We start from the raw sequence: 13202 nt of genomic DNA on the forward strand, positions 1-13202 counted from the left end.
CCAATCTAGTGAATATCTCCATACCCATGAGTATATGGGTAGCACACATTGGAAACAGTGGGCTATTAAGAAAAATAAGGGCATAAAGTTAGGAAGGGTTTGGGGATGGGTGGCAGATTTAGGAGGAGTTAGGAGGAAGCTTAGAGGTAAATATGATCAAAATATATTGTACACATGATAGAAAGTCTAAGAAAAGTAATACAATGTTATATTTAAAAATGCACTGCATTATCAAAAATCTGTGGTCATCCTACTGTGCAATAAAAAAATCGGACTTATTTCTCCTCTAGAACTATAATTTAGGACTTAATGCAATAATATTTTTCTCCTCTTTTCATTTTTGTTTCTTTTTTCTGTCTTTCTTCCTCTTTTTCCCCTACAAGTCATTGGAAATTGAAGACTTGTGTACCCTAAGCTAGTGTTCTGTCACTGAGCTGCATCCCCAGCCCATTTAATAATACTCAAAAATAACCTAAGTAATTCTGAGTTAGTTAAACTTTATTGATTTGAAATAGGGGTTTTTTAAAGACAATTTTTGGGACGAAATCTGGCTTGGTTTTGGATATTCCATAAACATATAATAGCGTTTGCTATTATATGGAAAAAATAATGGTATTTGGTGATATGTGAAAGTTACATGAAATTCAAAGTTTAGATCATCAAATACTATTTGAAAACATCACAGTGGTTCACTTACTATGTAAAGCACCTAGATTAGTAGATTCTTTTTTTTTATTTTTTCGTTTTTCGAGACAGGGTTTCTCTGTATAGCCCTGGCTGTCCTGGAACTCACTTTGTAGACCAGGCTGGCCTTGAACTCAGAAATCTGCCTGCCTCTGCCTCCCAAGTGCTGGGATTAAAGGCATACACCACCATGCCTGGCTAGTAGATTCTTTTTGTTCATAAGTAGTCACTCAGTGAATGAATGCTAGGTTTGTGGATGTTTTTTTTCATATACCCTAATTTTTGTTGCATTCTTTTATTAAGAGAACTATTTACCTTCCTGAGACAGTTAACTAAAATTTGGGTTGGAGATATGTCTCAGTAGGTGAGAGGTTCTAGTTTCAGTTACTGTTACCCACATGGTGGCTCCAGGTCCAGAGGATCTGGTTCCCTCTACTCACTCTAGTAGGCACTGAAGATATGTGGCACCCATATACACATCCAGGCAAAACACTCATATATATATATATATATATATGTATATATATATATATGTAATAAAAATAAATAAAAATAAAAACAGAAGGTGAACTAACTAGAAATCATCTGCTTACCATTTAGAGTACCATAAAGTGGAGAGAAGAAGGTATCCATGAGGGAGAGCTGCTCTGTGCTTTGGTTTGCTTAGCTATTTTTTGGCTAATTACTGACTCCAATGAAGAAATAATTGTTGCAAAATATGGCTCATTATTTCTGGGTCTGGAGTCTACGATAGTGAACTACAAAATACTACAGAGTCATTCAAAAAGAAATAGGTTAGAATCTTTGATTTGTGCTTTCTGGCATTGCTGGAATAGTCTTGATGATCATTACTTTTCATTGACAAATTTACCTCTATTCTGCTTGTATTTATTCCTTCTCCAGCATCTAGGCTTTCGACTCATCTTGAACCATAGATATAAGTGCTCTGCGGATGGCCTCTTGATTAGTTCTTGAAATGATGGAAATTATTTCCTGGGAAGGCTCTATTTGCTCCCTAGAAAACACATTGTTTATCCCCATTGACTCTGGATGTTCATGGGGATTTCCTCTTTTGTAATGCTGCTGAAACATCATAAACCCATTATTTGTGTGTGCGTGTGTGTGTGTTCTGCCTTTTATTTTTTCTTTTTTCCATTACTTGTTTTAGATTTATTTTACTTCTTTGTATTTGCCTGTGTGTCTGTGTGATTGCATGGCACCTGTAAGTGGGTGCCTCAAAAAGACAGAAGAGGAAGTCGGAACCCCTGGAGCTGGAGTTATAGGAATTTGTGATCTGCCTGATAAATGGATGTTCTGAGAAATGGACTGGGTCCTCTGGAAGATCCGCAGCTTCTCTTAACCACTGAGCCATGTCACCAGCTTAGGTACTCATTACTTCTATTTTAGATACTCCATGGAGAAGTTAGACTTCAGTCCGTTATGTTCCTTAATCTATGAGGGTCTTTTCAGGGCATTGTTGATCTGTTTTATGAGGTCTGTTTCTTGACATGATGAGAAGGAGAAATATCAATTCATCAAGCATTACGTTGGTGATAATAATGTGAGAAATAAATGCTCATGCATTTCCAAATATAATCTCCTTAAATATTCTCCTCTTACCTTCAGTTTCTGGCACCTACTCTTGATGGATGGCTAAGTTTAGAATCTTTAAAGTGAATACTTATTCATAGATATTTTTGTCATATGTTATGACAATAATTCATATTTTAGCAGTGGTAACAACTGCCATTGCAATCTGTCTAATAAGTATATTTGGAAAATAAATTTAAAGTGGTTGCAAAGCCTCTACTTCCTGTCAAGTGCCTCATTAGATCATGCTGCACAGCTCTCTCTGTTTCTGTCTGTGATGATGGTGTTTTCCTTTCATAAACTGAAATGGATATTGGATGAGTTAGCCAGACTCTTATAATTGTAATCTCTTTTCTGGAAATTACTATCATGTTTTCAAATAGTAGTTCCCAATCTGTGAGTCATGAGTTATGTAAAAATAGAAGCCTAGTGGCCTCATGAGATGATTCCAGGGGATAATATTTATATGCATGGCAGCCATTGTTCTTATAGATTTATGTAACTATGATTCTTATCCCTGTATGGATTCTTTATTTGCAAAAATTTAAAAATATTCCTGACTGTTGAAACCCTTGGTCAATTCTGGTCTTCAAATGTAATTGACAAAGCTGATCAGGTCTAGATTAGGCTTCTGCTTTCAGGAAAGGGGTTTCTGTGAGCCTTGATTCTGACTTCAGATTTTATGGCTTCTAGGAGATCAATAATCATAAAGTTACCGATACACAGGGGAGCATCTGTATTACATTTTTTATAAAAGTAAAATAGAAACCAGAAAGTTGGGATCTATTGCCACTGTTCTAAAAATAATTTGTTCTGACAAATGGTGAGATCCATGAGGGAGCAGGCACAGCAATAGAAAGCACATTGCATCCTAGTCTATGTAAGCATGTACCTTCTTGCAAACATCTCACCCCCTTGTACTTTAGTTTGGTGGAACAAAAGATTTATCATGAAAACCACCAGGGCATAATATTTTTACTTGAGTAGAAAACAAATATTACTATATTTGCCATTACTTTTGGTCCTCCTATATTTTAACAACTAACTATTCTTATATATTGCCTATACAAATATAGAAAAATATTTTTTATAAAAATATCCTCATGTACAAAGATAGATATTGTACATTCTCCCTTATATGTGGGTGCTATAAAATTGATTATATAAAATGAGAGACTAGAAAAGTGGTTGCTAGGAAGTTCTGAGAAAGGAAGAATGAAGAGGTCAGATGACAAGAGCCTTAGTACAGTCAATGGAAGAATAAATTTAGTGTAAGATGGCTGTATTTTATGATTATATATTTTACAAGTTAAGAAAGAATTTAGATGAATTTAGAACAAAAAAAATTTCAAGGTTAAACTCAAAGTATGACATAATTTAAGGGGCTGGGCATGGTAATCCCCTTGATCATTAAATATTATGTACATATACCCAATTATCACCCTGTACCCATAATATATATATATGTATGTGTGTATACACAATACAATGTTCTTAATGATGAAAAGAATGCCATTGTGCTTAAAATGATCAGAAAAAAAAAACACAGAAAACTTGACAAGGTGCTCTACTTTAAAGAAAAAATTAATTCAATGACCTCATTTATTTTATTTTATGAATGAGCTATATAGAATATTTGTAGACATATTTTCCACCATTGTTCAATATTGGAGGAAAATCTAGATTTAAGGAGAAATTTTATGGGTGGAAAATATTGTTTTAAAGAAACACAGGGCATACTCCCTGAAGACGCTTCAACATGTACTAAGGACACATGCTCCACTATGTTCATAGCAGCCTTATTTATAATAGCCAGAAGCTGGAAAGAACCCAGATGCCCCTCAACAGAGGAATGGATACAGAAAATGTGGTACATTTACACAACGGAGTACTACTACTCAGCTATTAAAAACAATGAATTTAGGAAATTCTTAGGCAAATGGATGTAACTAGAAAGTATCATCCTGAGTGAAGGTAACTTAATCACAAAGAACACACATGCTATGCACTCATTGACAAGTGGATATTAGTCCAGAACCTCAGAATACCCAAGATACAATTCACAGAACTCATGAAGCTCAAGAAGAAGGAAGACCAAAGTGTGGATACTTCTGTCCTCCTTAGAAGGGGGAAAGATACCCATGGGAGGAGTTACAGAGACAAAGTATGGAGCAGAGACTGAAGGAAAGACCATCCAGAGACTGCCCCACCTGGGATCCATCCCATATACAGTCACCAAATGCAGACACTACTATGGATGCCAACAAGTGCTTGGTGACAGGAGCCTGATATAGCTGTCTCCTGAGGGGCTCTACCAGTGCCTGACAAATACAGAGGTGGATGCTCTCAGGCAACCACTGGATTGAGCACTGGTCCCCAGTGGAGGAACTAGAGAAAGGACCCAAGGAGCTGAAGGGGTTTGTAGCCCCACAGGAGGAACAACAATATGAACTAAACAGTATTCCTAGAGCTCCCTGGGACTAAACCACCAACCAAAGAGTACACATGGAGGGACCCATGGCTCCAGCTGCATATGTAGCAGAGGATGGCCTAGTTGGTCATCAATGGAAGGAGAAGCCCTCAATCCTGTGAAGGTTCTATGCCCCAGTATAGGGGAATGCCAGGGCCAGGAAGCAGGAGTGGGTGGGTTTGTGAACAGGGGGTGGAGGGAGAAGATAGGGGATTTTAGGAGGGGAAAACAGGAAAGGGGATAACATTTGAAATGTTTAAATAAAGAAAATATCTAATAAAACAAAGAAGAAGATGGAAGAAGAAGAGGAGGAGGAAAAGAAGAAAAAGAAGAAGAAGAGAAAGAAGGAGGAGGAGGAGGGAGAGGAGGAGGAGGACACAGTCTTTGCTGTAAGAAATATTATTTCTGTAGTAAGAAATCTTGTCCTTAGCCTTTATATTTATTTGCTAATTCGTTCTTTATCTCCTTATAGACCCACTAAGTTGCAACAAATAGGGACTATGTCTACTTTCTTCATCAATATATCTTCAATCTGAATATCTTTCCAAAGACAAAACAAAACAAAGCAAAGCAAAGCAAAGCAGAGCAGAGCAGAGCAGAGCAGAGCAGAGCAGAGCAGAGCAGAGCAGAGCAGAGCAGAGCAGAGCAGAGCAGAGCAGAGCAGAGCAGAGCAGAGCAGAGCAGAGCAGAGCAGAGCGGAGCGGAACGGAATAGAACAGAACAGAACAGAACAAAGAACATCAGTTCTGTAGTTTTAAATGCACTGGGCTAAAAGTCACTTGAGGTCAAAGTCTGACGACAAACTTTTGCGATGAACATTTACTATTTTAATTGTAATGATATTTCCATTAAAAGTGCTATGATAACATGTAAAAAGTCACAAAAATATGTAAGAAGTGCAACTAAACAGTATTTTTATGTATTAGTTATCTTTCAATAAAGTTTTAAATGTTAGTGTAGTAAATGTTAATGACCATAGGGTATAAAAGCATAACAAACAAATAAAAAGACACCTGTCTCCTTTCCTTCCTCAGATTTCTCAGTTTTCCCAATGCGGCGTCAGCAAACTCGTGTTTCTGAAGGAAACTTACCACAGGCAGCAAAATAGGCAATGAGTCCAATCAGTACTGCCGCAAGCACCGCCGTTAAGATGCCCAGGGTAATCTTGCCACACCTTGTGAGTTTTATCTTTGTTTTGCACTCTGTTCTGAGGAAACGGACAGGAAGGGAATCAGTAAGAGCTCAATTCAGGCCTGCTGGAAATACATATGAATTTAATATTAAGTGCAAAAGTGTGCTATTTTACATGAATAATGCATTCAGTTGACTGAAGAGTTTCGAAACAGTGGAGTTTGTGCATACGTTATTGGGGCTGCTTATTTCTCAGCACCTATGATCGATAACGGAATACTAAATCGATATTCACTTATTCCTTCGAAAAATATTTGTAATTTTTTTTTTTTTTTTTTTTTTTTACTGCGCTGTAGGAACAGTCATGTCTATTCCTATGACGCTTACAAACTACGGAGTAGAGATAAAGGGGAATAAATAAATAGATAAATAAAAATAAAAAAAACGTAATCTGTAATTGGCTACAAGTGCTATAGAAAAAGAAAGATCAGAAATAAGGGTGCTGGTATTAGCTGCAGGTGTGAAAAACTGCTATTAAGTCAGCCATCAGGGGCAAGACCCAGGAAGGTAAAATGTGAGAACAGCGAGCAGAGCTAAGGGAAATTCCAGACAAAGAGAATGACTCAAGGAAGGCCCGGGGTAAGCATAGTGTGTCTGGAGCTGTAGTGAGGGGAGAAGTGTGACTGTAACCCCGAGAGGCAGAAAGGCCGGGATTTCCAGAGCCTCGTGATGATGATTTTGGTTTTCCTCTGAGCAAAATGGCAGCATTGAGCAGGCTTGAGCAGAGGATTTGTGATGACTTGGCTCAGTGTCTTAATGGAATGCTTTTGCATTTTGTGGAGAATAAACTGTAGAGGACAAGGAGAAAGAGAGGGTCAAGACAGAAAATATTACAGCAACTGAAACAGAAGATGGCGTTGGCTGAAACCAGAGTATTAAAGGTGCAAGAAAGAGTCTCAACTTTGTATAGGTTTTAGAGATAAAGCTGACAGAGATATCCCGATGAAAAGATAGAGAAGTTGAGGATGATTTCTAGGTGTTTAGCCGGAACACTTAAAATATGGCGTTGCCATCACATGAGATTAAAAGGCTTCTCTGCAGCAGTATGGTTGTTAGGGATGTTTAGCAGGTATTCACGAGGCAATGTGGGTTAGATATACAAGCAGAGAATGTGGAATAGAAATACGGGCGGGTCTTATTATCTTGTCATCTGTGAGAACGTACAGTAGTGAATCAGTGGATGACAATTCCAAGGAGGTAGAGAAACAGACCAAGGTAGGATCACCGGTGCAGATGTTTGCCAGAATAAAAGAGGACCTGGCAGAAAATAGATACCAGAGGAAATAACAAGCACAGGAGAGGCAGTTAGAGTAGGTCCTAGAGGCCAATGGAGGCTAATCAAGGAGGAGGAACAAGGAAAGCTGTGCCAGAAGATAACTCCGATGATATCAAGAATAAGGATGGTAGTCACGGATGGGTGTCCTAAAGCTGATCTTGACAGAAAGCTCTAGGAATAATAGGGTTAGAGAGTTAAAAAGAGAGCAGAGTTAGTGTGAATAGAAGCAGAACCACTGGCTTTTCATTCCAAGAGTTAGCTGAAAAGAGGAGCAAAGAAAAGGCCCTGAACCCTGGGTGAGGAAGTAGAAAATGACTTAAAAAAAAAAACCAAACTTGAATACATATTAAAAAAACACTAATTGAATAGATGGCCACATTCCTATTTCATAACCGTAAGAACTTTTAACATTTTACAATAATACTTACTTCATGTTTTAATGTAGCTTTTCAATGGTTACCATGAAGTCATGATGTCATCCTAGGTGATTTACAGTCTATATAAAAATTTAGAGTACTTTTTTTAAAAATCTGTGATCATTCCTATACCTAGTGAAGCTATTAATTTTTTTTAATATCCACTTATATCAAGTTCACATTTAAGCTTGTCTTTAAAGTGTCTTTTACATATTCGGTTTGAGCTGAGCTGTCTTGTATGAGGCTACGCCAGTGCCTGGCAAATACAGAAGTGGATGCTCACAGTCATTTATAGGAACGAACACAGGGCCCCCAATGGAGGAGCTAGAGAAAGTACCCAAGGAGCTGAAGGGGTCTGCAACCCTATAGGTAGAACAACAATACGAACTAACCAGTACCCCCAGAGCTCGTGTCTCTAGCTGCATATGTAGCATAAGATGGCCTAGTCAGCCATCACTGGGAAGAGAGGCCCCTTGGTATTCTTTATATGCAAACTTTATCTGCCCCAGTACAGGGGAATGCCAGGGCCAAGAAGGGGGAGTGGCTGGGTAGGGGAGCAGGGTGGGGGAGGGTATAGGGAACTTTTGGGATAGCATTTGAAATGTATATAAAGAAAATATCTAATAAAAAATAAATAAGAAAAAAGAAACTAAAATTCCTATGTTGCATTTGGTTGTTGTATGTCTTGACGTTGTGAACCCGGAATAGTTTTCCAATTCTGCTTTTTTTTTTTCCCTTTATGACATTTCTCTGCTGCAGTTTCTGACCAAGTTATTTTTTTACAGAGTATACTCTTTCTAGATTATGTTTCTGTTATTTTTAAAATGTTTCACATTAATGTTTCATTTTGAAGCAATTACAGACTTTCATGCAACTAAAAGAAATAATATTATTTCTTTGAACCCTTTAAACCGTTTTCCTTGATGGCAATTTATACTATAATTTCACAACCTGGACACTGACAGGCATAGAGCCAAGATGTTGAGCATTGCTATTATCAGAGGCCCTGCATGTTTAACTACTTAACCCACTTTTCTCCTCTTCCCCACCTTTAACCCCTGACAATCACCGATTTGATTTCCCTTATTGTGTGTTTGTATTGCAAGGACATTATAGAATAAAATCAAACAATATATAACGTTTGGAGGTCTCCTTCTCACTCAACTATTGAATTTGTTATTATTCACAAATCATGGGCATTAAGTACATCTTGGAAACAATACAGGGGCAGCATAGGAGAGCATACAAAATTTTAATCAATCTGTTTCAAAATCTGTGTGAATGTGTGTGTATGGTGGCGTGCAAATACCTAGGGGTGTGTACAGAGGTCAGAGTTCTATGCCATGTGCCTTTCTTTCTCTCTCCACCTTTGTAATAAGCAAATCTAGAATTATTTTGAATGGCATGCAAGTTAAAAAATTTCCTAAGTTAGTGAGAGCCCTTGTTCCCTGTGGTAGGATCCCACAGTTATGCACGTGTGTAATGTTTCTCTGCAAACCTCAGCAAGCCATTCAGTTCAAAGTCACAGCCTCAGAAAACAACTGTCTCTGCAGTCAGCTCCACATTAGTTTTTGAGTCATTCTCCCACCCTGGAGCTTCTGTCTTTACCTCTTCCACAGTGATTATAGGCACCGTGACTCCAAGAATGGCTTTTAAGTGGGTACTGGGGCTCTCAACTCAGGTCCACATGTTTGCCCAGCAAAAACTTCACTTATTGAGCCCTCTTTAAAAACTTTTATATTTCAAAAATTTTTTTTTAACTTTCAAAACTTTTATAAACTTTAAAGCTATTATAAAAACCTGTCTTATTATTTACAAACTGGGAAGCTATTTTATTCTAGTATATTTATATTTTAGCACTGGGAAATGCTATTTCATTTCGATATACACAAATGTGGAATGTCTAAAGACAAAAGTGTCTTTAGAAATAAGTAAATGAAGAACTTATTGTCACCCATATTGTTAACCACTTTGTCTTCTTCCCCATAAATGTAATGTGGAACAACTGTACAAAATTAATACGTTTTGTGTGCTCTGTGTCGCTACCAGCTTGCAGGACCGCCACAAGTTCCATAGACTAGACAGAGTCAGGGCAGAATGTCCTGTTCTTGTTTATGGAGGTTGGAAACCTGAAAATAAGATTCTGGCAGGTTAACATCTGCCAAGACCATGCTCCCTGACGTGTGTAGGTGATGGGTCTTCTCCTGTGACGTCACACTATTCTTTTGTTCTCCTATCTTGACTCTTTCCTCTGTAAGCACTTCCATACTGTGGTAGAGTCTATCCAATAACCTTGGTAAAATAATGCCGTTTTAATTTTCCCTATATGCATTCATGTTCTGAGATATCAGGGGTTTCAATATTAATATATGGATGGTAGGGCACTGTTCAACCCATTACATATATTTTTACATTTTATATATGTATCTTGATTTATGAGTTACTATTAGTACATGTATAAATATCAGTATTTTATTTTATTATAATAATGGAAACTCACATTTTGTTTTATATGCCCTATTATATACTTTATATTCTATACTTTACTTAGTTTATATATATTCTACCCATATACATGTTACATAATTACATGCCTAATTGGATATTTCTAACATTAAGTAAGAATCATTAATATACCTTTTAGTAACTGTACTAAATACTGGTCACTTTGAATCACCTATATTAGTGCCTGTGTTATTTTGATTTTTGTTTGTTAACAAAATCAGATATCTGTTAGGAAGTCGACTTTTTAGTTACTTGGCATCGAGTCCCTGAGATGATAGGGTTTTTTGCCCTAAAGAAACAGTGTCAGCTGAGGTTCTAATGTGGACGATATTTCATTTTACTTCATATAAAATTATCATTATTAAAAAGTATATTGTCCAAGTTGTTTGCACATAGAAATTGGTGTGTCTCAGTGTTTCCATATGGTGCCTATGAGCTTTTGAGGTTGGGTTTAAAAAAAAGGAATTACTCCAGATGTGTCCAGTTCCTTTTCTCTCCAGGTTAGCCTTGAAATCCAGGTTCAAGAGATTTCTTTTGATTTAGATAGAAAATATATTTTTCCCAGTCTGATCAGCTCATGTATCTACTTTAGAGTGGTATTTCTGATTTTGGGGGAATTGACTGAATAATATGGTAACTCCTGGGAATCTAATCTTAACCATGAATTTATACTCTCAGATGTTTCCCCCCATGTTTTAACAGTAAAAGCACGGATATTTTACTTGTACTCATGCAGCTTGCCACAGAGTAAGTCCCAATGAAATTGTTCTAAATGAAAAATTTGATGTGGCAAACAGTTGGTGTCTATTTTTCAACTGTTCTTAACTGCATTCTTTATAATAGAACCATATCAAATTCTGCTTCTATAAATAAAAAGTCAGACACTTAACAGTTTTATAATAATTTCATAGTTTATAGATATTTAGGAAGCATTTGCTGCTTTAAGAATTCTGATTTCCTACAAAGCTATGTAAAAGCGATTCTTGGGTACAAACGTTTGTCTGGTTGGGAATCATCACTGACTTCAAACTTCCCTAATGGAACTTCCTGGAGGCTGGAAGAGGGGCTCCCTCTGGCTAGCTTCATATACATAGGTGAGACTGAGGACTAGGGCTTTGCTACCGTCCCAGAAATTCTTCCTACTTCCAAAGGCCTTACTGGTTTCACTGTGGAGCAGCACATTTTAAACTCAAGAGGAAAGTCCCACATTGTTACTATTTCTCTCTAGAACATTCTTATAAACAACATCAGGCTTATTACTAGATTATTACTAGATGGAATGTTGTTTGTAAAACAAACTACATAACTTTAAACAGAAGTCAAGTCTTGGTAAGCAGTTGAGATAAAGATCAAAATAACCTTGGTTTGATTTTAGCATCAATGCTACTTTCCAACATGTGTTTTTACTAACAGTGTATATTAGTGTATCATTCATGTGTAACAATGATAAGCTTAGTGAGGCAAAGGATTATTGACAAAGGCTGTGCAGTGATTTCCAACTGTGGCCTGGTTCTAAAATTATTAATTCCTTGATATAAACTAAAGTCTGTCTTCATATTATTGCTCAGATAATATTTATGGAGTATAAGAAGGGGATCCACTTAATCTGAAGGAGGCAGAACACAGTACTTAGGACCTGAGATTTTATAAGTTTTGTTAAGCAAATGAAATGATGAACAGTAACTTAATTTTATGGAAAATATTTTAGTATTTCTCTTCTAACAGTAAAAAAAAAAAAGGCTAAAATACTAATGTGAATAGAGTTCGAGGCCAGCCTGGTCTACAGAGTGAGTTCCAGGACAGCCAGGGCTACACAAAGAAACCCTGTCTCGAAAAACCAAAAAAAAAAAAAAAGAAAGAAAGAAAGCATGACATTATTAAGTTATAACATCCCCACATACTGGTTATCCAGAATCTATATTTTATCTAGACTTGTGTCAATTGAAAAAATAGTTCCCAATTATTTTATCAATATTTCCATTTTGTGATAGTGCTGGAAAAACTAATGTGTGTAAACACTTGTATTAGTGTTAAATTGATTAGCTTAAAAATGAAAATGTAATGTAAAATTTCTGGTCCATCTGCCTTCTGAATCAGAGGTCAGTACATTTTTTGACTTCCAAGGCTAATTACTAGCCAATGCATCATTGCTAATGTCAGGAATTTAAATGTTCTTGTTGGTTTTGATTTGCTTCCAAACTGAGTGTTCAATTATGTCGCTGGAAATATCGAGTCGTGAAGCACTGTATGTTCCAATAATTAAAACAAACAAACAAATAAACAAACAAGACTTCAGCTTTGCCTTACCACTTCTGAGGGGGAGAAAAGCACGGTAAATAAAAACAGCAAACACAGCTACATCTCCGTCGTGCCACACCATTAGAAACACAGGCACGTATTTAATATACACCTATTTAGTGTCCTTTCTGTATTCATGGTGGAATTATATTTTAAAGATACCTGAGTTCCAAATCTTCAAGCTTCAGCAACTACACAAGAACACCTTGTTGTTTGTAACTGAAAAGTTTCCCAGGGAATTTAGAGTGAACTCCAATGGCGAAAACTCTTCCATTGTAACCATTTCCCCTCTTGTTTTAAATTTGTGTTGGTCCTATTTCCACAGGAGATGAAAGGAACTGCTCATTTTTAAGAACTTTAAAAATCCTGTTAAGTAGATAACTATGCTAGTCCTTTGAGCAGGACCCTTGCTGAGCCATGGCAAAACCTCCTGCCCCCTCCCCTCCTGCCCCCTCCCCTCCTGCTCCCTTCCTTTCACACACCTGTTCTGCAAGGCTGTCCATGGCTCTTCGCTCCTCCGAGGCTGTCCCCTTGCCATCTTGCCCTTGAGTGCTGTGTTGCACAGTCATCCTCCACCTATTTAGCTTACAAGAATCTATGGCTTTTATGTGTTTTATGATAATGGCCTAATGATAATACTTAGCACTTACACAACTTTTCATCTTCAAAGTGCTTTCCAAACATTTATTAATTAATTTTTTAAAACATTAGTAAACTGGGAGCTGTGTGTATGCCAATCCATAAATAATAAATAGTCATATCAGCCCAGTTG

The 13202-nt window shown here is 37.0% G+C and overlaps 1 protein-coding gene across 2 annotated transcripts in view; it reads right to left on the reverse strand.

Moving 5' to 3' along the window:
* LOC110295226 (transmembrane protease serine 11C) overlaps positions 1 to 12968 on the reverse strand; it is a 55191-nt gene extending 42223 nt beyond the window's left edge. For both annotated transcript variants that reach the window (XM_085836203.1, XM_021163707.2), the window contains exons 1-2: positions 12913 to 12968; positions 5836 to 5951 (exon numbers count right to left, since the gene is read on the reverse strand). In XM_085836203.1, the coding sequence (XP_085692329.1) occupies positions 5836 to 5951; positions 12913 to 12968 (172 nt within the window). The remainder of the gene's footprint in view (positions 1 to 5835; positions 5952 to 12912) is intronic.
* Positions 12969 to 13202: the final 234 nt, after the last annotated feature.

This window comes from Mus caroli, unplaced genomic scaffold (assembly GCF_978045245.1).
Source record: "Mus caroli unplaced genomic scaffold, Mus_caroli_1 scaffold_4, whole genome shotgun sequence".
In the NCBI taxonomy this organism is placed as follows: Eukaryota; Metazoa; Chordata; class Mammalia; order Rodentia; family Muridae; genus Mus; species Mus caroli.